The sequence below is a fragment of the Pantherophis guttatus genome, chromosome 3 (genome assembly GCF_059756535.1).
Source record: "Pantherophis guttatus breed Tessera chromosome 3, ASM5975653v1, whole genome shotgun sequence".
Lineage (NCBI taxonomy): Eukaryota > Metazoa > Chordata > Lepidosauria > Squamata > Colubridae > Pantherophis > Pantherophis guttatus.
This window is the reverse complement of record NC_142065.1, coordinates 107238056-107265688: the sequence shown is the minus strand read 5'-3', so window position 1 is coordinate 107265688 and position 27633 is coordinate 107238056. Positions and strand designations below refer to the sequence as shown.

Here is a 27633-nt window from a genome sequence, read left to right as displayed (position 1 = left end):
TCTGTGCTTCTTTGTTAGACATAATTTGCAAATATGAACTCTAAGGACTACCATAAAGTTTGCCTTCCCCATGATCTGGTAAAGGAACTGCTAATGCCAATTAACTGTTGCTGACTTTCTGTCTCAAGTGATCTGAGGTACTCACTGCCAAGCTAGAATCTAGTTGGGCCTTTTTGTGGCTGTCTAATACAAGATTGGGTGTTTTGATTTCTACATGAATCTGAAATATCCATGTTATAAACCAACCGCTTTAAGGTTTAGAAATAAGTATAAATTAACTAAAATTATTGGCTGTGGTGTTCTGAAAAAAAAATATCTCTGGGTCCTAAGGAATTTTGGAGCCCCTTTTAGATAGTTCATGAGGCCCAGTTCAAATGCTTGAATTGCAGTGTTGCATTAGTGATACTGGGAGGTTGGCAACACATTGAGGTTTGACTCAGGGGAATCTTAAGATCATTCCATCTTTTGAAAATCGGAATCCAAGTCTAGAGTGGTCTTGAGAGGTAAAGGCCTCCATCAATTTTTTTTTTTTGAATATATGTTTTATTGGTACATTTTTTCATTAAAAACAAAAAAATCCATTTCTATCTAAACAGCGTGTTGTCTGAGCATAATTAATTTTAAGTAAAGGTATAACAATAACCATAATCATACTAGTAATCTTAATAAACATATTAATATTAATAATAACATAATAAAACAGTTTGTCCACCTTGCAATATTTTCAGTACAAATTTTTATTATCTCTTTGAATTCTTTTTAAATTCTAACCTGTTTTTGTTAGTTAACCATTGGTAAAATATATCCCATGTTAAAAAGTATTCTGTTTCTTCCTTTTCTTTTATCTTCAGTGTCAATCTATACATCTCAGCAGATTGTAATATTTTTTTTATTACACTTTCATCTGTTGGGACCTCATCATTTTTCCATTGTTGTGCAAACACTATTCTTGCTGCCGCTACTACATGCAAAATTAAATATGTATTCCTTTTATTATACTGTTCTGGTAGTATCCCCAGCAGAAATATTTCAAATCTATGTGTTGTTATATCATTTTTTCTAATTAAGTATGTATTTTAGTCCAGTATTTTTTTTTTGCCTTTGGGCATATCCGCCACATATGATAATATGAACCTGGTGTCTGATTACACTTCCAACATTTAACTGATAAGTTTTCAAACATCTTTGCTAACCTTGCTGGTGGTAAATGCCATCTATAAAACATTTTGTATAGATTTTCCTTATAGGCCATTGACACTGTTAATTTACAGTTTCTATTCCACAATTTCTGCCATTTGTCTAATTCTATTGAGTAACCAAAGTTTTTAGCCCATCTTATCACTGATTTTTAAACTTGTTCTTCTTCCATTTTAATACTCAATAAGTAGCTCAATAAGTAGTTTAATAAGTAGCTAACTGGAATGCAGTGGCTAAGACGCTGAGCTTGTTGATTGAAAGGTCGGCAGTTCAGCGGTTCGAATCCCTAGTGCCACATAATGGGGTGAGCTCCCATTACTTGTCCCAGCTTCTGCCAACTTAGCAGTTTGAAAGCAAGTAGAAAAATAGGGAGCAGTTTTGGTGGGAAGGTAACAGCATTCCGTGCGCCTTTGGTGTTTAGTCATGCCGGCCACATGACCGTGCAGACGTCTTTGGACAGCGCTGGCTCTTTGACTTTGAAACGGAGATGAGCACCGCCCCCTAGAGTTGGGAACGACTAGCACATATGTGTGAAAGGAACCTTTACCTAAGTAGCTATAAATTTTTAAATTACCGGTAATTTTTCATATGTCCCTAGTAATATCTGGTCTAGTTCTGTTGGTTCTTTATAGAAACCATGCATTCTTGCATCTTTCTCATATCTTGATTATATTTGCACATATGGCCACCATACGAAATCGATCCTCCTGATTAATCAATTCTTGTTTAGATTTGAGTTCCCCTTTTATCATTCAAAATGTCCATACCATAAAAGGCCTCCATCAATTCTCTGCTGTTAGAAGCAATTTTGTGGAGCTTTAAGTCTGAACAGGCTAGCATCTCCTATGCTCTCTTAAGGAGACCAATTGCTGCATCATTAGTGGGCAGTGATTTGGGGCAATCGTCTACGTAATAATCTTTCTCTACACAGTGTCTGATGTCTGGCCCATAAACTGGCTTACCTTCTTGGCTGAGTGTCTGACCCCATAGTTGCGGGGGAAGGATTGTTGCCAAAGATATGCACCCTCATGCAGTATTCCATAATGTCTTTGGAAGGATCGTTGTCTCTGAACCAGAAGAATCTCAAGAAATGCCTTGTTCCTGTTTAATGAGGAAGCAGTGGATGTCTGCCATGAATGCGACAGAATATGGAAGCGGAAGAGTACTCCTATGAGTCTGTTATTAAGGAGAGAAAGACGTCATTTAGCAATACTGTCAGATCTGCCATTACACCATGTTAGCTTTGCCTCGCATTGATGGCATCCTGCCATAAGAGGGGGAGTAGGGCAAGGGAACACAGGGGATTGCAGGAACCAGAGGTGCCAATCGGAGACAGAAGCATGAGAATGGAATGCAAACACCCATCAAAGAGGTGCCAAACCTTAGAACTCTTACCAAAACAGCTAATTTGAATACTATTGGACACTGACTAGATGATCAAGGGGGGAGGTCCTGGGAAAAGAGAAAATTAACTGCATTTACATCAGAATAGTCAGATCTGGCTTTGCTTATGCTGTAACCATTTGGCCTTTTCTTTACAAATGGAGTCAGAATTTTTCTCCCCTAAACATCCAAGCTAGGAGAGGACTGACACACACCTTACTTACAGCTATTGAGGGACAGGGTACATGGGTGCTATTTGGCAAGTCCTTTATGAGGAAGTGGTTGGGACATGGTTGGAAGTGAGAAGGATGTCCTTTATCTAGTGTGCTGGTAAACATGGTGCTAACTGAAGTGGGTTTGTGTATGTCTCCAGACAGACATCCCCTATGATGACCCACCAATGGTCAAGTCTCTGAGCATAAGGAACGTTGTGGGAACTGTTAATCTGTTCTCTTAGTTTGTGAACCTGCTCTCTTGCCAGGAGCAGGGTTATCTGGGCTTACTCATCATATTCTGATAGGAGATGGGCTATGCATCTCAGATGTGGTTGGTGCATTGCTGCATCTGGCACGGGGATTTTTGCCCAGTAATCTGGATGCACTCGATTAAGGTAGGCAAGGGTAGATGTATGGCCATCTATGGATTCTATGTTGAAGGCAGTAGTCTCCTCCCCATCTCAACAATGCCTGCACAGGTCCTGAGGGAGTCCAGCCTTGATGCTTATTAGACTTATAGACAATAAGTCTTATAGAGACTTATTGCTTTGATCATCTAGAACAGCATACATTTTGATGGCCTTGTTCCTCTGGCCCTTTGGGTACACTCTCACTAGACAGATTTTTGAGCAAATCTTCCACCTGCAGGATCTTTGCATACCGTACACTGAGAGGTATGCAAAGTTTGAACTGGCATGTTTGAAACAATGTTTTTCTGCTTCCCATCCTGCCCATTGGCGTCATCACTGCGCATGCTCGAAGATGGCGGTGTCGGGCTAGCTCCCGGTCTGACAATGGGGGCTATTTGGTCTTTTTGGGGGGTGTAGGGTCGCTAAATCCATCTGCGACCCTGAGCCCCAGCGAGGAGAGCCCCTGCCCAACCTGGGGAGGATTCTTACTCCCTCTGTGACATCGTGGTTGGAGCGAGGGGCTAGTGGTTTGGGAGAGGCCCTGGAGAATGCTGAGGACGCCGCGGAACGCCACAGAATTGATAGTGGCGGCGATGCTGTGGAACCACTCTGGGTGCTGCGGAACTGCCTGGAGCTCCGCGAGGTTATGGCGGCGATGACGGCGCCGTAAAACAGCAGAGGGCACCGAGAAGGCAATGGCAGCGATGGTGGCGGCAGCAACGGTAGCGGCGATAGCAGCGATGGTGGGAGCAGCTTGGTGTGGCCGCAGGGAGTCATCTGGCTGCGGTCTCTATCTTCCATCAAAGAAGAGGGGTTGGAGGGGGATGGCGGCTCCGGCGGTAGTGCGAACGGCCGTGGGGTGATGCCCCCCTCCTCCCCCCCCCCACATTCAAAGTAACAGAGCCAAGGCGGTGCTGGCGGTGGAGGCCAGTTGGCGGTGCTGGTTGCCCCCCCCTCAGATGCATCTGTTTATTTATTTATTTATTTATTTATTTATTTATTTATTTATTAAATTTATATACCGCCCTATTCCTAAGGGACTCAGGGCGGTGAACAGCGAACGATAAAAATACATGTAATACAAACGTTAATAAAAAACCAATTAAAATATACTAAACACTCTGGTCCTAGATAATTCAAGACATCCCAGTTTAAAATAAAATCAAAAAAGCAATATAAAGGGAAAGTTAGGCCAGGCCGGCCTGCTGAAACAGGAATGTTTTGAGGGCACGGCGGAAAGTGCGCAGATCCGGAATCTTCTGTATCTCTGGGGGGAGCTCATTCCAGATGGTGGGTGCCCTCAGAAAAGGCTCTCCCCCTGGGGGCCGCCAGTCGACACTGTTTGGCTGACGGCACCCTGAGAAGCCCCTCTCTATGGGAGCGTACTGGGCGGTGAGAGGCTATTGGTGGCAGAAGGCGGTCTCGTAAGTATCCCGGTCCTAAGCCATGGAGCGCTCTAAAGGTGGTAACTAAGATCTTGAAGCGCACCCGGAAGACCACAGGGAGCCAGTGCAGCTCGTGCAGGAGGGGAGCCACATGGGAGCGCCATGCTGCTCCCATAACTACCCGTGCGGCCGCATTCTGGACCAGCTGGAGCCTCCGGGTGCTCTTCAAGGGGAGCCCCATGTAGAGAGCATTACAGTAGTCCAGGCGTGAAGTGACGAGGGCATGAGTGACCGTATTTAACGAGTCCCGATCCAGAAAGGGACGCAACTGGCGAATCAGGCGAACCTGATAAAAAGACCTCCCGGCCACAGCCGTCAAGTGTTCTTCTAAAGACAGCCGTGAGTCCAAGAGGACGCCTAAGTTGCGAACCCTCTCCGTGGGGGGCAATGACTCATCCCCAATAGTCAGTGATGGCACCAATTGACTATATCGGGACGTTGGAAACCACAGCCACTCGGTCTTGGATGGGTTGAGCCTGAGTCTGTTCCTCCCCATCCAGATCCGTACAGCCTCCAGGCACTGGTGCTGGGGTGGTGGGGGGGTGACACTGGTGCCGGTGATGGCGTCTGCTGCAGAATACTGCAATGGAGTCTGCTGAGAGTGAAGGGGAGAAGCTGAGGTGAGGAGGCCTGGACTTATAGATCGGCAGAGGAGGAGATGTTACCCTCCTCTGGGGATACTGTTTCCCCTCCTCCCTCTCCCCGCCTCCCCCCTCCTCTATGGGGGGAGGGGTTTACGAACTGCTACACTCTGGACACTTTGGACCCCCCCTACCATGTTCCACTCACGCCCTCGCTGGTAGGAGAGACTGAGCACCATTTGAAAGAACTGAGGGATTTTCTATATCCCAACGGAGAGGATAGAACACTGTTCCCGTTAACTTTTTGTAACAGGACCGGCCGTCGTGAGAGGATGGTTGGCTATTAGCCTCCGTTGGAGAAAAAGAACATTGGACCTTCTCCCTGTCGTGAGAGGACAGTGGAGTCCAGCTCTATAAATGGATATTTTGTGACCCTTTATGCTCAGTTATCCCTTTGGACTATGATAGACTCCCGGACTGGCCTTCCTTTCCCATCTTTGGTTCGGTTGATGCTCCAAAAAGCCAACCTTCTCGCGCTGCGAGACTCCCCCCTCTCGCAGGCCTGGCCCTCCACGTTATCGAGGGCCTATCAACCCCGAGAGATGGCATGCAGCAAAGAGGGGGTTGAGGGTTTTTTTAGCCAAATTTTTAAGGAAAATTTTAAGGGGACCCGGGAGGGAGGGAGGGGGTTGTAAAAGCAGACCTGGGGGGGTCCAGATAGTGACTGAGCGGGATGATGGGTCGATTAGTTGCGCCAGGGGGGTCGTGAAAGGAAATTTAACCGGGGAGCAGGGGGACGACAGGAAGGGCTGTGAAATTGAAATAATGAGTGGGAGGGGCAGGTATGACGGGCGCAGGGGGTCATATCAAGTGTCGGGGGTGCGCATGCGCTGTCTCAGAGCGATTGCGCACTCTGGCCCCCAATGCATGACTCGTGTCCTGGGTTCTGTAGAGTCTCAGGCCCAGGGTCTGCGGCTGATGTTGTGTAATGCCAGGTCGGTGGTTAATAAAGCCCCCCTCATTTGTGATCTTATTTTGGAGGGGGGTGCGGACCTGGCAGGTATTACGGAGACCTGGTTGGGTCCCCCTCGTCGAGATGTGCCCGCCAGGTTTCCGTGCATTTCATCAGCCAAGGGCCCAGGGGAGGGATGGGGGAGTGGCGGTGATTATTAGGGAAAGTCTTTGTCCGAGGGAGACCACTGTTCCTCAGATAGCCGGATGTGAGTCCCTTTGTGTGAAGTGGGGCCGTGGGGTGCAGATGGGTTTGCTGACTACATACCGGGCTCCCTGCCACGTGGCAGCGACCCTACCCGAGCTACTTGACGTCATTGCCGGGTTGGCGGTTGATACCCACAGACTTATTGTCATGGGGGATTTCAACCTTCCATCCGCGGGTGAGGCTTCAGAGGCGGCCCAGGAGTTCATTGCTTCCATGACTGCCATGGACCTGACCCAGTTAGTTCAAGGCCCCACTCACATAGGGGGACACACTCTGGACTTGATTTTTGTCTCTGGTCAGTGGTTGAATGATCTTGGTAGAGGGGACCTAGATATTAAACCCTTGTCATGGACAGATCATTTGCTCCTCCAATTAGACTTTCCTACCACCTTCCCCCACCACAGGGAGACGGAACCAACCAGATGGTTCCGTCCCAGGCGCCTGATGGACCCCGAAAGGTTCCTGATGGAGTTTGGGCCGTTCCCTGAGACTCTAACACACGACTCAACTGAAGAGCTGGTGGCTGCCTGGGAAAGGGCGGCCACTGGAGCTTTGGACCGCGTCATGCCTTTGCGGCCTCTGACCCGATGCCGATCTCAATTGGCTCCTTGGTTCTCTGAGGAGCTGAGAGAGATGAAGCGTCAGAAAAGACGCCTAGAGAGCATTTGGAGGACTAGTCAATCCGATTCCGACCGGACACAGGTGAGGTCTTATATCAAGACCTACCTAGTGGCGATAAAAGCGGCAAAATCTAACCATTTTTCCGCTCTTATCGCATCTGCAGAGAACCGCCCAGCCACCTTGTTTAGGGTGAACTACTTCCTTCTTCGGGGGGGAGTGCAGGAAGATCCCTTGCAGGGTCGTGCTGAGGATTTTGTGTAATTCCTGCACGATAAAGTCGCTCGGATTCGGGATGGCTTGGACTCCGACTGGATGAGTCCGCGGGAGGAGACGAGGGCAGGTCTTGAGAATGTTATCTGGGAGGAGTTTGATCCTGTGACTCCCGAGGATGTGGACAGGGTTCTGGGTAAGATTAGTGCCGCCACGTGTTTATTGGACCCGTGTCCCTCCTGGTTGGTGCTGGCCTCCCGGGAGGTTACACGAGGCTGGCTCCAGGGGATTATAAGTGCTTCTCTGAGTGAGGGTGCCTTTCCTGCCGCCTTGAAAGAGGCGGTAGTGAGGCCCCTCCTCAAGAAGCCTTCCCTGGACCCGGCTGAATTAGCCAACTATCGTCCAGTCTCCAACCTTCGTTTTGTGGCGAAGGTTGTTGAGAGCGTGGTGGCACGACAGCTTCCCCGGCACCTGGATGAAGCTATCTATCTAGACCCATACCAGTCGGGCTTCAGGCAGGGGTACAGCACAGAAACGGCATTGGTCGCGTTGGTGGATGATCTCTGGAGGGCTCGGGACAGGGGTTGTTCCTCTGTCCTAGTCCTATTAGATCTCTTAGTGGCTTTTGATACCATCGACCATGGTATCATGCTGCAGCGGTTGAGGGGGTTAGGAATAGGGGGCACCGTTCTGCGGTGGTTCTCCTCCTTCCTCTCCGACCGCTCGCAGTTTGTGTTGGCAGGGGGAGAGAGGTCGACCTCGAGGCATCTCGCATGGGGAGTGCCGCAAGGGTCAGTCCTCTCACCCCTCCTGTTCAACATTTATGTGAAGCCACTGGGTAAGATCATCCGTGGTTTTGGGGTGAAGTGTCATCTGTACGCTGATGATACTCAGCTGTACATCTCCACCCCAGACCACCCCAACGATGCCCTTGATGTGATGTCCCGCTGCCTGGAGGCCGTGCGGGTCTGGATGGGGAGGAACAGGCTCAGACTCAACCCCTCCAAGACCGAGTGGCTGTGGCTTCCGGCGCCCCGATATAGTCAGCAGGTGCCATCACTGACTATTGGGGGTGAATCTTTGCCCCCCACAGAGAGGGCTCGCAATCTGGGCGTCCTCCTGGACATACGGCTGTCTTTAGAAGAGCATATGACGGCCGTGGCCAGGGGGGCCTTTTATCAGGTTCGCCTGATTCGCCAGTTGCAGCCCTTTCTGGACCGGGACGCCCTTCGCATGGTCACTCACGCCCTTGTTACCTTCCGGTTGGACTATTGTAATGCTCTCTACATGGGGCTCCCCTTGAAGAGCACTCGGAGGCTCCAACTGGTCCAGAATGCGGCTGCGCGGGTGGTTATGGGCGCAACTCGTTGCGCCCACGTGACACCCCTCCTGCGCGAGCTGCACTGGCTCCCAGTGGTCTTCTGGGTGCGATTCAAGGTGTTGGTTACCACCTTTAAAGCGCTCCATGGCATAGGACCCGGGTACCTTCGAGACCGACTTCTGCCACCAATAGCATCCCACCGACCAGTCCGCTCCCACAGGGAGGGTCTCCTCAGGGTGCCATCGGCCAAGTTATGTCGGCTGGCGACACCCAGGGGGAGGGCCTTCTCTGTGGGAGCCCCAGCCCTGTGGAATGAACTGCCCCCGGAAATACATAAGATCTCCGACCTCCGGGTGTTTCGCTGCGCACTGAAGATCCTGTTGTTCCACCAGGCCGGGCTATCAACATAATAATTTTAAATTGGGGTATTTTAAATTTCTGGGATTTTAATTTGAGCCTAATCTATTTAATGATTTTAAGTTTTTAATTGTTGTTTTGTTCTGTGTTTTTAAATAGGCTGTACACCGCCCTGAGTCCTTTGGGAGAAGGGCGGTATAGAAATAAAATAATAATAATAATAATAATAATAATAATAATAATAATAATAATAATATTATTATTATTATTATTATTATTATTATTATTATTATTATTATTATTATTATTATTAGCTGTCTTGTCGGTCCAAGGAGCTTGGCTGGGATGTAGTGCTATGCTGTGGTCTGTACTTTGTACTTTTGCACTCCGTGCATGATACACTAACCTTACAGTTCCTGGTGAGGTATGACACGGATAAGCAGCACCTGAAGCAGATGTGATTCCCTTTTAGGAAGGCTTTGTGGTCCATTAGAGACTTCTCTCTGAAATCTCTACATTTCAGGAAAGGATGCAGCTTCTTGTGTAGAGGGCATAGCTTCTCAGGGTCTCCGCTTTTGCCCTCTGGGTGAGAGGAGTTTGGTGATCTGTAAGGAGAATCTGATGAGGAGATATTAGTTTTATGTACTGCCACCGGTGACCTGTTCAGCTTGGAATCAAGAGGTTCAGTGCATGCCAGTGTGAGGTCAAAACTGGGATCATTCATGACCTTCGTTTTCTGAGACAAAGTCTAGAAACACACTCTATGGTGGAAATGGCAGCTTGGATTTTGTCTTATGCTTGAACCTGTATGTAACCCACTTTTATTGTCAGTCAGGAGGTACCTTCAACACTGGGTTTAATCCCCCTGGTCGTATCCAGGAGAGGCTTTGGCAGCTTGTAGCTCTTGCAACAAATCCCTTAGTTCTCTAGCTTTTGGTACCCCCTGCTGGTTATCTTAGGGAAATCGTCAACTTTCTTAAACAGTGCATCTTCAATTGCCTTTGCTGAGCCATAACACTCCTCTAATCTTTCCCAGATCATCTTAAGACCAGTTTCTGGGCATTTTATGTTAATGTTCCTGATCCTCCTGGTGTGCTGAGCATAGTCTTTCCCAAGCCATTGGTTTAAGAGGTCCATCTCCACCGTGTATGATAAGACAAGATCCCTTATTGTACTTTGGAAGGATGATCACCAGGCTCTGTAACTTTCTGGCCAATCGTCAAACCTCCCAAGTCCTTTAGTGATCAGGTCATATTCAGCAAGGAACTAGGCAAGATCTGAGGTGGATTGGTTTGTGGATGGGTAAGATGGTGGCCCATTGCTGTAGAGTGAGTGGTGTGTAATCATACTAGCCCGGTGCTTCTGCTTTAGGCCAGCTTGTGCCATACCGTTGAGGAGGGGAGGCAGTGAGTGTCCTGGCATTGGTATGATGCTTGAGGCCTGTGGTGTGTAGAGGAGTAGGTGGCCTCTGCTTCATGTAGGTGAGCATCCTTTTCTTTGTTGCTCCGAAATTCCAGGTTAACTTCCTGCCCTAATTTTAACGATGTATGGATGATTTTTGTGACAACATCCTTTGATTCCTGTGGTGACAGGATGTCTGCCGCTGATCTCGAATGCTGGTACACTTATTCGGTACCCTTATTATTGTTTTGGAAGCAAGACAGGAATCTTCAGACTTCATCTCTATCACCCGTTTAAATAGCTCTACCTTTTATTTAACCCGGAAGCTGTACAAGAAAGAGAGAGATTCGTGTTTACTTTTCTAGCTCTTTGTTGCTAAATTCGCGTTTCTTCTGCTTCCGTTAGGAAAGCGCCCCGTTATTGGCTGGGCGAGCAGACCAATACTGACGAATGCGGGAGGCCCGGCAGAACCGTCGGGAAAGTTCGAGAGGGGAATCTCTGCGCCTGCGCCAACTCCTGACCCGGAATAGAAGTTCACCATCCTGTAAGCCGGTGCTCGGCGCAGACATGGAGGAGGTGAAAAGGGGAAGGGGAGGGAAGCGGTTCTGTCCCTGCAGGGAGACCCAGATCCGAGCTGGAGGGATGGGGAGCAGCAGCAACCCTCCACTGGCCTGGGCCGGTTGTCTTGGAGGTTGGGTTTAGGAGCGGGCACTAGCAGGGCTTGGGATGCTGCAAAAGTCAGCGGAGGGATGCTCTTGCGCAGAGGTGGAGCCACGAGAATTTATATCGATTTATATAGATGATAGAACCAGAATGTTTCTAGTTCGGAATTATTTTTATTAACTCCCCCTCCCCCCCACCCCCCATCCTTCAGTCAGTCTTGACTCCTGGCCACTGCCTGGAGAGGTCCCTGCCGTTTTCTTGGTAAGGTTTTTCTGAAGTGATTTGCCAGTGCCTCCTTCCTGGGGCTTTGTGTCTAAGTCAGCCTGGTGCCTTAACCACTACACCAAAGTGGCTCTCTGGTTCAGATTTTAGGTGAGCTTAAACCACTTCCATCTCCTTGTCATAGTCTTTCATTCTGTGGGTGAATTCTCTTTTTACAAGACAATGGTCAAGGTTGCTATGCTCTATTTAAGCAACTAGAATGCTCTTGTAACTCTTTCTAAATGTCAGTAGCCTAGTTTGTCTCTGTGATTTGATCTTTATTGTTAACTTTTTATAAGCTTGCCTCTCAAGCAGATGCTGATAGAACATTTGATAGAAATGCTAATTAATTTGTATACTCAATGTATTCTGTGCAGCTACAAAAAGATTTGGAAGAAGTGAAGGAGCTTTTGAAAATGACAACAAGAAAGAGAGTACATGACTTTCTGCTGGCAGAAAAAAACAAAATAGAGAGGGAAATCAAGAACTGGCAACCACTCAAGCTAAAAGCTGAAGGATCTGAAGAAGAAAAACCAACAGTCACTGGATATACAGTGAAAATCAACAATTATGGTAGAAATGGATTTATTTTCCCTCATTACAGAATGCAGTAGAAGAAAATAGTGTAGCCATCACAGTACTACAAAAAGCTGCATAAACAACATCTATTTATAACTTCCAGTATCCAGCATTTATTTCACTCATGTATCACAAGCTAGCACATATTGAAAAAGTTGGTTGCGTATGTCTACAGGAGCATTAAGAAAATGTTGCATATGTCATAGGCAGGATTATGTGTAATATAGTGTATTTTGTGAACATATAAGTAAATGAAAACAATTCTTCGTAGTATTCAGCTTCATGGAGCTGCTAATTCCTATGGTTGTAAGAACAGTGATACAATTCAAGTTTGCTTCCAGTATTAGCTTCTCTGACCAGTAAATGTAGAATGAATGAAGCAAAAACCATGTAACATTTATGTATAATATAATGCATATTACTGAGTTTAGTATGTGCATATTTTTAGAATTGAGCATATATGACCATACTTATAAATAGTTCCCTATTGACAATATAATACTTATTAGATTATTCAGAAGCAAAGGGAGAGAAGAAAAATACTTATTTGTGTTCTTTTATCCAAACAGACGTTCTTCCCTTTGCCCTCTAGAAAATTAGCTTATGTGCCTATTGGAAAGAAAGTGGGGAAAGAGAAATGAATACATTAGAAACTTGAATCAAACCTACATTTCAATCCAGGGGTGATTTGCATTGAGATTAATAATTGTTACAAAATGCTTTTTGAAGATAAATGAGCTACTTGTATTGAATCCAGTACAGATTAGATAGGAGTGATATTACATCTATACCTTAAAACTGTATAAAATGTGTGAGTTTTTTCCATTGGAAACAGTCATACATGCTATGCTAATGCTAACTTGTGAAATTACTGAATTTTCTTGACATTGGCATAGAAAGCACAGTCTGATGTCTATTTATATGGAACAAAAAGTCAAGAAAATCAGCATGACAAAAGTGTGAGTTGTACTGGGGTATTTCTGAAGATCAGTTCTAAGAACACAACATTTCAGCTCTCTTTCAACATCAAGTCATAGAACTGTAGGTTCAGTTTTGTATCTTTCTTCCAAAATGTTTGAAAAATATTCTGTGGGATCAGGGAGGCAAGGGAGTAATTAGAAGAATTATTGTTCAAGAAAAAAACCAATAGTTATCAGAAAAAGCTTGACTAAATTCTGAACATAGTTGGAGTAGAAAAGAACCCAGGATGCTCATACCATAGTTCTTAGGAATTTAGACTGGATCTTTGAGGTCTTGGATCTCTGTAGTGAGAATACTGCATGTCATAGAAAAGGTAGATTGTAACAGTTGCTCTATAAAGGTAATTATAGCAGCAAGAACGTAATTACTGCCTGTGCTGTTGACAAATTCAAAAATAGTTTGGTAATCTTAAAAGCCAGATGTGTGATAGCATTATTGGCTTTCCCCTCAAGGCTTATGTTTAGGATATACTTACAAATATTTAAATGCCTTGATGTGTTCTGTATTAAAAAAATATTCCAGCAATGGTCCAACTTGCAAATCTTGTAAATGAAAACCACTATTTTTGTTTGGGCAAAGCTGATAAAAAGGCTTTGTAACTACTTGTATGAGGAAAGGGTTTGGAGGCTTCATATAAGCCTATTTATGTGATGGATAGGGTTGTTTTGTCACTATAAAAGAGAACTGAAACATGCTTTTGAGAATGGAATTCTGTTTTTGTCAGAGCTTGAAATACAGAATGGATACAAAAATTTTGAAGCAAGCTAGTAATCTTAAATCCTTTTTAAATGGGATTTAGGACAGAAAAGTAACTGAAATACTAGAGACATATCTAATCTGCATTGAGATATGCAGTCTTCACAATCAAAGGGAGAAACAGAGTCAATAACTTTAGATGTTAGTTTTATCCATACCCTATTTCTAGGTATTGAATCAAATGCTGCTTTTAAATTGATAAAAATGATGTTATAGAATGGCTAGAATATTTTTTCCAATAGAGGGGGGGACATAATACAGTGGCTGAATGTTGTCCTGCATCAGCCAGTATGTCCAATAAATATGATTTGATTATGATCTACTTATTATGCTTAGGTGATCAGTTGTGTAATAATTTGCTGGATCCATTTTATCTTTCTTGTAAATTAACCTGAAATTGACCTTTTCCAGTTTGTAAGGATTTGTAAAGAGTGAAGTGTATGAGTGAATAGGTTGTCAGTACTATGACCCATCCATGAGTCTGCTTTTGATAGTTTCAGCATGGGAAAAGAGATAACTGGAAGGTCTTCCAAAATGAAAGTGTCCTACAGAAAAATAATCACATGAGGAATTTATTCTTTTTTATACTTTGTCCTTAGAAATGCTAAACATTAAATTGTTTGAATTGAACCTTGAAATCTTCTGCAAGCCAGCGCAGCTAACAAAGCACTATATGCCTTGACTATATTGACTGGCTAATTAAATCATCAGTTCAAATGTGAAAATTGTTAAATGCAGGTATATAAAAAACACGTTTTCTGATAGATATGCGTGGAACAGGATAGCTCCAGAGAGTCTGTTTAAATGTGATGTGAGCTATTCAATTTTTTTATAGGTTCTGGGCTGTGATTCATTTTGTAGAGTAACCTTGAAAGGACCTTAATTGAAAAAAACAATCTCTTCAAAGTTTTACATCATCCTATTTCTGTGGGTATGGTAGCCGTTATTTTTCTAATCTTTATTTTCATGCCTAATAGGATTTTTAAAGCTTATTTCAGAATTAAAATGAAGAACTTGATTTAGACACAAGATCTAGATGGGATGGGCGGCACACAAATCAAATTATTCATAAACATATTGAAATGTTATAATTTATTTAAAACTGGTATTTGCTTTTTAATATCCAAAATGCTTTCTTTTCATTCCTTTAGCATGGGATCAGTCTGATAAATTTGTGAAAATCTATGTCACATTAAGTGGTGTTCAACATCTGCCAGCTGAGAATATTCAGGTGCACTTTACAGAAAGGTAGGTTTTGTTTTTGATAGGTGTAAACAGCATCTGGTGCTATTGCTACTGCTGCTTGTTTTCACAGAGTCTCAAAGAGATTAGGAAAATGATCCCTCTTCTTATATAGAAAGAAGAGATGACTTCTGTTCCCGTTACGGTTTTACAGAAATGATAGCATGTACCTGCTGCTGCTTCCAACATTTATAAAAAGGAAAAAAGATAATCTCTCTCTTAAAGGTATACTGGCTCATTAAACAAAGCTTAGTCTAGTGATAACCATGGTTAAAATATTTGCCCACAATGCCAGAAGAGTCATAATCATGGCTAAAATACCCACAAAGCCAGCATCATGCAACATGATAAAGGAGTCCTACTACCAGCAACCAATCAACTATCCTAGTAGCTTAGCTATATGACTGATTTTTATTTTTGTTCAACTGTTTAGTTAACATAATCCTGATCACTGTTGGTTACATGAGCGCCATTATACAAGACCAGAAGAAATGAGATAATTCTGTTCAAGACCAGGATCGTGTCTCCTTTGATACTAGGTTATCCCAAACTCTTTTTAATTTATTTCTGATAGACCCATTATATATAAAACAGATTAAATGTGTGACTGCAACTCAAATTGATGTCTTAAAGCAATGCAATCCTTGCCGAGGTCTTATCCATCCATATTTAACAAAACTTTTTCAAACACTCAGCTATATTAAATTTTAGGCCCAAATGAACCTACAGCTTTTTCTCCTTTTTCCTATTAAGGTGGCTTCTTCTTGATGTTTATTTGATGTGGTTGTTTATTAGAGAATTCTGATTCAATTTCTTATCCTCTTAGTTCATTTCATCTGCTGGTGAAAAATTTAAATAACAAAAATTATACAATGACGTTCAACAACCTTCTGAAACCAATCTTAGCTAAAAGCAGCTCATGGAAGGTCAGTATATCTGATGTAGTCAATTTTAATACTGTTCATACAAGTGCTTTGGCTGGCTTTCTACTCATTACATTTATTCATTAAATATTTTGTTTGGTTTTGGCTTAAAATGGTGTACAAGCTTGGCATTTGTGATTTATACAATGATTAATGGTTAAAGAAACCAAGCTTTATAATGAGGCAAAACCCTGCCTTTAAGTTGGTTTCAGCTTTCTGGTGTCTTCCTGTAAATTAGCTTTATCACTAGATGGTCTTTTACTTTGGTAATTGTCTTTGTAGTTCTTATTCCCAAAGAGCATTTCTATTTTTCTTGTCCCGAGTAAGAGGGAACCAGTTGCTAAATATAGGCCTAATTCTGAGTGAATTGGTGAATCTTATCTTGGAGTACTGCTTCCCTTGGCAGACTTTTCTTCACCTTGCGAAGGTATAAAAAAAAAATCTAAAATAGTTCATATCACATCCAGGTTCAGAGTTCTTAGAAAATGTAATTTCAGATTTGAAAATAGGAAATCTCTTCTGTCTAGAACAACTTTATCAATCCAATATCATCACATATGGAGACTCGTAGCTAATGCTTTCATGTTGCAATTGTTAAATTCAGTGACAGATATAGAAGGGAATCTTAGGAAGATAAATAACCCGTGGTTTTGAATTTTATGAACAGCATTTATGATTTAAATTTCTTAAGCTCTGGGTTTTAAAAAAGAAACATTCTACAAGATTAGATTACAAAAGTAAGTTTGTTATTTTAAATAATTTAATATATCTGCATTGGGTTTTGAAAATAATCCAAATCAGTTCCTTTCTGGTAATTCTGGCTTCTTGCATTATTTTGAACTCTGCTTTCTTCCTCCTTACAGATCAAAACAGATATGATCTTGATATTATGTAAGAAGCAGCAAGAAGAAAAATGGGAGTGCCTAACGCAGGTTGAAAAAGAGACTAAGGAAAAAGAGTAAGTGTACATCATCTGCTTGTTCCAGCAGTATGATATTACTGTTACTATTGAAAAAGGTTTGCAAGCTAAAATTCAATAAACCAAGATTCCTTTAATCCATGTAATACATGGAGGTTGAACAGATTTAAAGTATTTATACTTATCCTGTTCTTGCTCACTATGGTTCTTAAACTTTATGGGAAAAGAATAATCCAGATTTCTATCGAAATTGCATTTTATGGCCAGTTGCTGAAACATGTTCACTAAAAAACCCAAAACTTTTATACCAGGCAATTTTTATACTGAATACTATATTGAATATCAGAGTAATACATGATGACATTTTGGAACTCTGCTCCGAAATGAAAACTATAATTAGATATTATTTAAATTATCATTGGTTGTATTTTAGCAGCTTTTGGTATATTACAATGTACAGAAAACAGTTTAATGAACTTTTTAATCTTACCAAATGTATATGAATTAATGTATATTACTAGATCTCCAGAGCTATTATATTAGTTTGGTTTTGGAAGATTTGTGAGAAAAAACAAGTTAGGCATTGAAAAATAATATAGGCTTTGTACTTAAATTCCATGATGTTTATTTTAATCAAATTATTTTTTCAAATATCAAATTCAGTATCAGGCAAAGGTGCTCAAAATAAGCTTTATTGCCCCTTTTTTCTGTGAACGCACTGGCACAGATTAAAAAATGAAATTCTGATGCCTGCTCTCAAAAGAATATGCGCGCGCGCACGCACACACACACACACACACACACACACACACACACACACACTATCAGGGTTCTAAGTAACACCCCCAACGAAAGAAGACTCCGAGGCTAGAAGTTCCTCAAAGTTCCATTTTATTACAGATGTCATATTGACACATCTGGGAAAACCCAAATCTGAAAGCTTCCAGGTTTTCCCCACCCAAAAAAAGTGCAAGTTCCTGCCCCAGGACCCACATGCCCATCACATGGTCCAATCAATGCACCGTCCCAACTGGAGATGCCTCCCAATCATACCACTCCAGGTGCAGAGCAGAATGTCCTTGACTTTCAAAGAAAGGAATGTTGTTATGGCTATATATCTCCATACAATCCCCCCTTCCAATTTTCCACGCACTAAATGTGGCACCCTGAAGATCCAAAGTAAAAGATGACTTCCAGGACTGACACACACATATATACATTTACATACAGACACAGAGATAGAGAAATGATAGATAAATAAATCATAGACCATAAGATTAGAATGTTAAATATTTGGGCATTTGGCTCATGTTATGGAATATACCAAACTCAATACATAACAGCATAATTTCCTGTCCATGTATATCCTTTAGGAAAGCTTCCTATGATACATCTGACCCCAGTGAAGGACTGATGAATCTATTGAAAAAGATGTATGCAGAAGGAGATGATGAGATGAAGAGAACAATTAACAAAGCATGGGTGGAGAGCCGAGAAAAACAATCCAAAGATGATTTGCCATTAGACATTTAACAAGTGTTGAAGATTGTGCTTGCTAATTTAATGTACATTTGATTTATGGAGGTTTCTGCTGCAATATTCTGTTCAGAGAACATGTGCTTTTTATATAACCATCTTCAAAGCAAAAACTACAAAATTTATGTTTCAGATTGGAGATGGGAAATAAAATATGCTGTAAAACTTCTCTGTCTCCTTAAATGTTTGTCCTTCCAACACATCTTGGCAATTCCCAGACTGGTATATATTCAAGTACACAGTGATGAATAAGTGTAAGTATATAATTCCAGTCTCTCAAAAGTTGAAATACCGATTCCTCAGATGAGGTTAGCCTAGAAAGGAAACCTTCAGTTTCAGGGAAAGCAATAGATTTGAATTTTGGGTCAGGCTTATCAGGATGATGTACAATTATAAATACAAAATCCTATCATGTGTTCCTTTATTTAGTCAATCGCTAGATTAAAACAGCAACCAAACAAACACAATACAATAGAAGAACAAATACAAACTAGTTAATACCAAATTTATGTGAGCTCTTGAACATTTGGATCTAGTATATTATACTACAAATATAATATAAAAGAGTTTATTCTTAAAGGCTAAGACTAAAACTCAGCTAAAAATAGTAGTTTGACTGTCAACAAATGAGGGGAAATTACTGCAATATTAGGCTGATAAACTGATGAGTGGTTTTAATTAGAGGAAAAGAGTTCAGCTTAATGACAGTAATGATTAAAAAGATTTTTCAGTGTATTTGCTCATTATGTCTACAAATTTTGATTGTTGCTACACGAAAATTAGCTACATTATATAAAATTGATTCCCTATGCTTTCATTTTGACTTACTGTATATACCAGTGCTAGCGGCTGGGAAGAGGGTGAGTTGGGTAGGAGGAGCTGAGAAATGTCAAATCTATAGCACCTATCTTCAAAAGAACTGATTTTGACAAACACGGAGGAAGCTAGATTGACTCCTCTAGTGGTTTAAATTCCCTGTGATGTATTCAGGAAGAATGGGAAAAGCTATGAAATGAGATTATAAAGATAACAATTGCAAACAATTCCTATGAGGAAAAACAAGAAAAATCTGAAGCCAGCACTGATACATGCAGAACTCTCTAAAAAGACATGCAGGGTGAACTCAATAAATTAGACCTGCCAGTTTGACATCTATACTGGTAAAGTCTTGAACAGATGATCAGGCAGCATGCTTATCAGCACTTGGCTAGATAGGGTACAATTAAGAGGAACCAGCATGGGCTTGTCACAAATTGTACTAGACCAGTGATGGTGAACCTTTTCAGCACCAAGTGTCGAAAAGGGAGCACGTGCGCACACGCGCAGCACCAGGTGCCAAAAAGGGAACACACTGCGTGCTCATCAGGGCTGTGACCAGGAAAAGGAGCTGCCTAGGGGGCATGTGCGCGCTAGATAAGGTACTTCTGGTTTTTGGCATGTGCATGCACGCAGGCCAGCAAGTCTTCTGGTTACTGCTGCGCATGCGCACACCCCAATCAGCTGGCCGGCGTGCATGAGCCAGAAAATGGAAGCCAGAAAATGGAAGACCAGCTCTTCTGGTTTCCGGCACTGCTGTATGCACAAAGGCCAGCTGATCGTTGCATGCGCATGCACACCAGAAACCTGAAAGAGGAATGGGTGACGCCGCGCGTGCCAAGCAACATGGCTCCGTGTGCCACTTCAGGCATGCATGCCATAGGTTTGCCCTCATGGTACTAGACTCTTGTGATAATTACTTTAGTGTATTGAAGAACAGAGGTACATAGACCTTAGCAAAACCTTTGAGTGCCTCATGACATTCCCCTTCATTAAAATGGTAAGATACAAGCTAAATGCAGCTACTGTTAGATGAACTCACAGTAGGTTTAATGACTGCACTCAAGTGATTAATAGATCCATCGCAGCTTGGAGAAGCATTGAGTGGAATGCTATAAGGCTCCATCCTGGACCTCTGCTGTTTTTTACATTTTTGTCACTCACCTGGAGGAAGGAGTTGAGAGACATTTACAAAATTTGCAAATGTCACAAAATTGGAAGGAGTGGCTAATGTTTTAGATAGAAAATTCAAAAAGACAGGTTTTTCAACAGTAGGCATAAGGATGGAATTTAACATGCAAAACAATTTTTTTCATGTGAATAGGAAAAATGGAAGGCAGAAAAAAAATTCATGGGACTTGACTTGGTGGGAATATATGTGAAAAGAATCTGAATGCCCATAAATAAAAGCCATCAGTGTGATCTAATTGTTAAAAAAAATTGCTATCTTGGGGTACATTAATAAGCGCCCTGAGTCCAGATTATAGACACTACTCTAGCCAGGTCAGGTCCCACTTGCAGTCCTGTGTTCAGCTGCAGGCATCACAGTTCAAAAGGGACAATGACAATTTGGATTAGATGTCCTCTACCGAAGAGTTGGATTCTATGACCTCATTTGGCACTGCACGTGAGAAAAATCTAGGTGTACCAGGGACCACCAACAGTAAGTACATCACGGGATTTCTTAATGGGACTCCTGAAGCATTCACTCCAGGTCTCAGGACAAATGATGTCACTGTACTCTTGGTTGAACTGCAAATTGAACACTTCCGAGCACCACAATAAAAGGGACAAAAAAGAAGCTGGAACACATTCACCTTTGAGAATAAGGTTGAGCCAATCCCTATGAAGAATGGGTAAAGTGTATTATATTGAAACAGGGAAGATGGAGGGGGGGATTTCATAAAGGTCTACAAATATTTATGGGTGTCACATTAAAGCAGGCAAAAGATCAACAATTTTAAATATGTTGGGAGGGAAGATTTTTCTGGCAGTAACAGTAGCTAAGCAATGGAACAGTCTGCCTAAAACCAATGGGGATTCTCCCTTGCTGGGGGAGGAGTTCAAATGGACTAGATGTCTGTTCAGTGGAGATGTGCACCAACTGAGCAGGAGCAGGCACTGGATGAAGTATACATTACTTTCAACTTGTACTCAACTTAAATCCCAAGTTTTCTAAACACTTATTTTGGGCCATGCATATACTATTCTACTCTTCTAGAACTCTCCTATCTTTTCTGAAGTCTTATTCTTATGTTATAAAAGTCAGGAAATTATTGTAAGTAGTTATGATATGTAAACTAGGCTATAACATGCAGTGTTATTTAAAAAAAATGTAATGATAAAGTTAAAAAATTACTTCAAATGCAAGAAATGAACCAGAGTCAAATCTGTCACAGTTTATTTTTCATGTCTTCTCCTGAGCTGCAAGAGTAGGTTCACATCTTCATAATATCAGACTGACATCCTTGCCAACATACTTAACATTCACCATCTCTCATTCTTCCATTCCATGTTCAGGAGTTTTCAATTAGGACAGTTTTGTCATGTTTGAAGAGATTACTTGCTTGTATGTTACCACATTGCCCTCTGTATCCCAGAGAGCTGGGCGTGGTCAGCTAGATGGCGGAAGACAATTCGGCTGAGCCTCCATCTCCTTTTCACACCTCTAGGTCGGGATGTCAGAACACATCGATTGTGGATCCGCACAGGGCAACTATCTCGGGGCAGATCAGCTATCTCCTTATCGGTAATTTCCTGGAACAAGTTTTTTAAAAATATAAAATTCCCCTCGTATACTTAACCAAAGATGTGTACAATTATGTCACATGGAGTGAGAGTGAAGAATCTCAAAGATTGTTTTCAACTGGAACTGCCAATCCTAAACTGACATGGTAGGGAATCTGGGATCACAGGATTTTTATCTGTATTTATTCTCTTCCCTGAATAAATACACTGAATTCTTCATATGAGGTCCTGTAATCCTACTGGTTAACTAGTCCAATAGGAATTAGATTGGAAGTGGAACTATTGTTATCAACTAAAATAGCAAGGTATCTCTGAATAATTAGATTTTTTTTTTGCCTGGAATTTTCTAATTACATATACAGATGGCTACTCAACAAAAAATACATTTTGCATTTTTCATAGCCTACACATACCAACTTTTAAAGTGTCTTAAATAGAAAATAGGAGCCTGAGTGGCGTAGGAGGCTAATGCCTCCTACTAAGGCAGCATTTAACATCCAGCTGCCTGCAATTACTGCGAGTTCAATTCTCACCAGGCTCAAGGTCGACTCAGCCTTCCATCCTTTCTAAGGTGGGTAAAATGAGGACCCGGTTTGTGGGGGCAATAAGATGACTTTGTATAAAATATTCAAAAGTATGGAGGCTATTGCTTAACGCATTGTAAGCCGCCCTGAGTCTCCGGAGTAGGGCGGCATATAAAAATAAATAAATAAATAAAATAAATAAAAAACATTTTAAAAAGGATGCTTTGTTCAGTTGCTAAATCATGTCTGATTTCTTGCAATCCCATGGACAATAGCACACCAGACCCCCTGTCCTCCCGTCTCCCGGAATTTGCTCAAATTCATATTCATTGTGTTGTTGACACTATCTAACCATTTCCTTCTCCTTTTGCTTTCGATCTTTCCCAACATCCCAACTTTTCTCATTAGGTGGCCAAAGTATTTGAGTTTCAGCTTCAGTATCTGTCCTTCCAAAGAGCAGTCATGGTTGACTTCTTTTAGGATTGACTAATTTGATCTCCTTGCAGTCCAAAGGACTCTCAAAAGTCTTCTCCAGTACCACAACTCAAAAGCATAAATTCTTCAGTGCTTAGACTTATTATTAAAAAGATACTAATTAAAATTAAAGCAGGAAAATAAGTTTTTAAAACTTAAAAAGAATTACAATTTAACTGTCTGAACATCGCAATCTATCTTTATAACATTTGAGATTCTTTAACAGAATGGCACAATATAACATTCCCAATAAATACAATTAGTGTAAGAGGACCTCCGGGTGTTTCGCTGCGCACTGAAGACCCTGTTGTTCCGCCAGGCCGGGCTATCAACATAATAATTTTAAATTGAGGTATTTTAAATTTTCGGGGTTTTAAACCGGGCCAAATCTATTTAATTATTTTAATTTTTAATCATTGTTTTGTCTTGTATTTTAAATTGGCTGTACACCGCCCTGAGTCCTTCGGGAGAAGGGCGGTATAGAAATAAAATTATTATTATTATTATTATTATTATTATTATTATTATTATTATTATTATATATTATAAATTATAAATTATTATTATTATAGAAAATATATTTAGTGTTAACATGCACAGATGTCTACCTGTCATGTTGGATACAGCAAAAGAGACATGCTCTTAAACTTATCTGCAAGGGACTGTCATCTGGTGGGGCCCAGGAAGAGATGCTGCTGTGGTGCCTAGCCCCTGGAACAACATCCCATTAGAGATTAAACTTGCCTCAACCATGCTGGCCTTTCACAAAACATTACAATCTTAGATTTGCCATCAAGCCTGGGGCTCTGATATAGCCTGTTTCTTGATCATGGTTATATTAAATATTAAATAACACTTGGTGTTGATGCTATTTTAATTTTAGTTTTTCACTATTAATTGGCCAAAATCAAGCATATTAGATAAATTTTCAAATATGTTTTCTCGTTATTTCACTTCATAATATCTTGACAAAAATAATATGCTTCTTACCTGGAGTTCTTTAGGCAAAATTCTATTTTTCCTAATGCAATTCAGCCGTAATCTCTCATCTGCATAATCAAAAGCCATTTTCCTTCTCTTAACATCACGTACCATCCTCCAGTCCACATAATAACTTCTTATTTGACCAGCACATGGCATGGGGAAGAACTAATAAAAAGAAATTACAATCAGCTTTTTGTTCAGGCAAATGGGTATGCATGTCTAAATCTTGACTGATGCCAAGTATTAATGTTTGAAATCTTTAAAAAAAAAGCAAAGCAATCATATTGGTCAACCTATTTTTCAGAAGGCAAGACAAGGAAACAATGGATGGAAACTAATCAAAGAGAGAAGCAACCTAAAACTAAGGAGAAACTTCCTAACAGTGAGAACAATTAACCCACTTGCTTTCAGAAATTGTGGACTCATTCACTGAAGGCTTTTAAGAAGACACTGGACAGCCACTTGTCTGGAATGATGGGTCACCAGCTTCAGCAGGCGTTTGGACTAGAAGACCTCCAAGGTCCCTTCCAACTCTTATTTCTGTTATATAAGGGCAGAGGAGTTTTACAGAACAATTTGCTACTATTTCTTCATCAGAAAAAAGTGGGAGAGAGACAGAGAAAGTTTAAACATACACGGAGAACCCCCAGAAGTCGTTCAACTACAACTAACGACTCCACGGCCAATGATGTGAAGTGGCAGGGACTGCACTTCAGCAATACCTAAGCCTACAGAGAAGCGCTTTAGTTTTAGCCTGTCCGCTGCACCTTCCGTTAACGAGTTCTAGCAGAATGCCATAATATGAGCAAGATATAAGAACTTTAGAAAGGCCGAAAAGGGGCAGGCAACACCAATCCGCCACAGGACTCTCGGGAGGTCGACAGGGCAAGGCTTGTTGTGCATAGCCTTTCATTCTCCTCAAATTCCAGATTTTAAGGCTGGGCTTATCTCGGAGCGACTGTTGGGGGTGGGGGTGGGGGTGAAGCACTGGGCAGAAGCCGAAGTTGACGCAACGAGCACAGCAGCCGAGAGGGAAAGCAGCCCTTCCCGGCCGCGACTCTAACCTGCCGAAGAGCCGAACGCAGCGCCAAAGCTACTGCCGCCATCTTCCCTATAGCAACGCTATTTGAACTGCGCATGCGTTGCTCGCAATAGGACAGAAAGGTCGTGTGAGTTAACCCCGCCGGGGCGTGAAAATGCCGGAAAAGGCGTGAAGGGAAGGGAAGCCGAAGGGGAGGAAGCAGCGAGCGAGGTTTGTGGGAATGGGCGGCAAAATTTAACAAAATATGGCTGTTATGAATTTAGCTTTTTTAAAGGTGAGTGTAGGAGCTTGTACTATTTCCATAGAATCTCTCTCTCTCTCTCCCTCTCCGTGTGTGTATAGTAATATATGCGTGTGTGTATATATATGTATATACATATATATACATATATACATATGTGTATATATATATATATATATATATACACACACACACACACACACACACACACACACACACACACCGTGTATATATACATACTGTGTATGTATGTATATTCGTATCTACACACAACTTGCACAAACATATAGATAGAATTAAGTTACATCCTTAAGGCTAGATTGAGCTTTGCGTTCCCAAATAATTGTGTGTTAAGATTTCTGCCTGGTGGTTCAGATGTTACAGGACTACTTTCATTGCAGCAGGTAAAAGCCTTGTTTCTTTGGAAGCTTTTATTGAGAGACCAATCCATAGCAAATCTCAGTGGGGCTGAATTCACAAAATTCAACTGCACTGGTAAACTAAATGTGGGTGGCTACTTTTCAAGAACCATCCAGGGTGTTTTTTCAACCCAAACAGCTAGATTTATTAAGCAAATCTAGAATCATATAATTGTGAGTTAATACGATGTACTAATAGAATACATAAATGGAATTCTGGATTTCTTGTTTGTATGCTTGTTTTTGAAGTTGACACAATTCAGCACTCGGGTATAGGGAATTGAGAAGGTAACACTGCTAGATCAAACTAAAGGCCAAATAAAGTTTAACTAGAAAAGTACAATTACATTAATACAATGATTATACAAAACTAGCTATAAACTTTAAAAGGATAAGTCTAGTAAGATTTTTATAGCTGGGAAACTATATGGATTTCTACTTATTCTATGGAGCTGATGGACAGACCTGATGAGCCAGCAGTAAGACAAATTGCAATATAACAATATTAAAAATTACTGGTGATTTGAGTTTTTCAGGATACTGTTTCCCATAGATAAAACTAAGGCTGAAACTTCACAATTCTTAACATAGCTACCTATTTGGTGTAAGAATCTGTGTCACATTTAACTTCATTTAGCTGAAGATTATTTTTCACTATTCTCTTTTCCATTTCCTTCCCACCACTTGTTGGGTGTAATTCTCAGATTAAATTTCTGGGGTCTCTGATGGACTATGTTCCACAAAAATGGATATGATAATAATTGAGTAGCGTTTACATGTCAATAAAATTCTTTATTGTATTGGCCGCAGTTCCTCTGGAAAGTAGAAAATGAAGTGACATCCTTAGGATCAGTTCAGGAGGCTGAGAAAGCCTTGATTTCTGCAGAGACCGTCAGAGATCATGAGCTGCTTCAGGTTGCAACAGCAGCACCCCATCGTTTTGAAAGGAAGAAAAAATTCTAGATATATAACTGCAATCATTTCAATGAAACAGATACTATGCTTTAATCAGAGAAGTGATTAACCTTGTTACTCTGCTGTCAAGGTGGTGTCTGTTCAGCCACCTACATTTAAATATATATGAAACTTTACTTCCTTCCCTTTTCAGCTAATTATATTTTGCAATAGAACACTTTTTTCCAAAGCAGAACATTTGCTTCTTTCCAAGGAATATAGATGATTAGAGGACTTAACTCAAATTAGTTAAGCCTTGTGGCACTAATATCAAAATGTACTTTAGGGGGTGCTAGTGACTTAAAAAAAGTGCTGTTATATCAGCCTATATAACTAACAATCTCAGTTTTCTGACTTTTAGACTTCACGTAGCTGAAGTAGTGTGTATTCACATGTAAGAGGGAATTTTTAGAGGGTTGGTGCAATCATTTCAATTCCATCACTGCCAAAAATAGAATCATTAAACCACAAAATCATAAGAGTCATCAGGCCCAATCAATTTGGTTCATGAATTTAGATTAAAGAATCTGCAACAGATAGATGTTCATCTTCTACCTTTCTTGTCATTTGGAAACAATGCTTGTGTTGATGCATCTTAAAATTGCGCTTGTCTCTTTTGCAGGTATGTCATGTGGCTGAGATTCAATTAGTGATCCATTTATATTCCAGGATCTTTTCACACATAATATTACGGAGCTAGATAGCTGCCATTCAATATCTGGGTGTTTGATTCCACCCCCACCCCCCCAATGTACAAGTTTTTATTTTCATGAAATATCAATTTCCCTCATCTCCTAAAATCATTCTGCATGTTGTTTTGTTGTCTGTGTTGTTACTGTTTTCCCAAATTCCATCTATACTGGCAAACTTGATAAGCATTCCTTCCATCTACTACTTAGATCATTAATAAAAATACAAAGAATACTATTTCCAGAACAGAATCATGTGGCATCTTCCTTCTATCCAAATGAAGGACAAGAGCTGAGCTAAGGGACATACACCATCAGAAAGTGGCTAATAGATAACATTAGGTCACCTGATTGCAGCTCTAGCATAATAGTTGGTGAAGTGTGACAGATTCTTCCATGGAAAAATCCATAGAAAAATAGTTGGTGAAGTGTGATAAAGGGGAAAGCTCACAAGACAATGACTTGAAGACAAGGTAGGTAAAGACTCTGGACTCCACCCAAAGACATTGGATACGAGATGGA

At 41.4% G+C, this 27633-nt stretch overlaps 3 protein-coding genes and 1 long non-coding RNA gene across 5 annotated transcripts; 3 read left to right on the top strand and 1 right to left on the bottom strand.

Moving 5' to 3' along the window:
• Positions 1-6327: 6327 nt before the first annotated feature.
• On the top strand, positions 6328-9356 carry LOC148114741 (uncharacterized). Its single transcript, XM_087888821.1, has 2 exons — positions 6328-7312; positions 9274-9356. The coding sequence occupies exons 1-2, from the start codon at positions 6328-6330 to the stop codon at positions 9354-9356; spliced, it is 1068 nt and encodes a 355-aa protein (XP_087744947.1).
• Positions 9357-10779: 1423 nt separating this feature from the next.
• CACYBP (calcyclin binding protein) lies at positions 10780-18388 on the top strand. The gene is made up of 6 exons (XM_034409754.2): positions 10780-10936; positions 11662-11857; positions 14752-14848; positions 15669-15768; positions 16629-16723; positions 18058-18388. Exons 1-6 carry the CDS (start codon positions 10811-10813, stop codon positions 18215-18217), a joined length of 774 nt encoding a protein of 257 aa, XP_034265645.1. The 5' UTR covers positions 10780-10810; the 3' UTR covers positions 18218-18388.
• Positions 18389-21420: 3032 nt separating this feature from the next.
• On the bottom strand, positions 21421-24965 carry MRPS14 (mitochondrial ribosomal protein S14). Of its 2 annotated transcripts, none has more exons than XM_034409758.3 (3): positions 24831-24965; positions 23773-23931; positions 21421-21793 (listed from the first exon to the last, which is right to left on the bottom strand). In XM_034409758.3, exons 1-3 carry the CDS (start codon positions 24903-24905, stop codon positions 21611-21613), a joined length of 417 nt encoding a protein of 138 aa, XP_034265649.1. In that variant the 5' UTR covers positions 24906-24965; the 3' UTR covers positions 21421-21610. The 2 variants fall into 2 exon arrangements, with proteins under 2 accessions (XP_034265649.1, XP_060546138.1); XM_060690155.1 differs by lacking the exon at positions 24831-24965 and adding an exon at positions 24172-24207.
• A 24-nt stretch (positions 24966-24989) lies between these two features.
• Positions 24990-27236, top strand: LOC117661186 (uncharacterized). The gene is made up of 2 exons (XR_004589907.3): positions 24990-25082; positions 27045-27236. It is a non-coding gene; the product is annotated as an uncharacterized LOC117661186 (long non-coding RNA).
• The last annotated feature ends 397 nt before the right edge of the window (positions 27237-27633 follow it).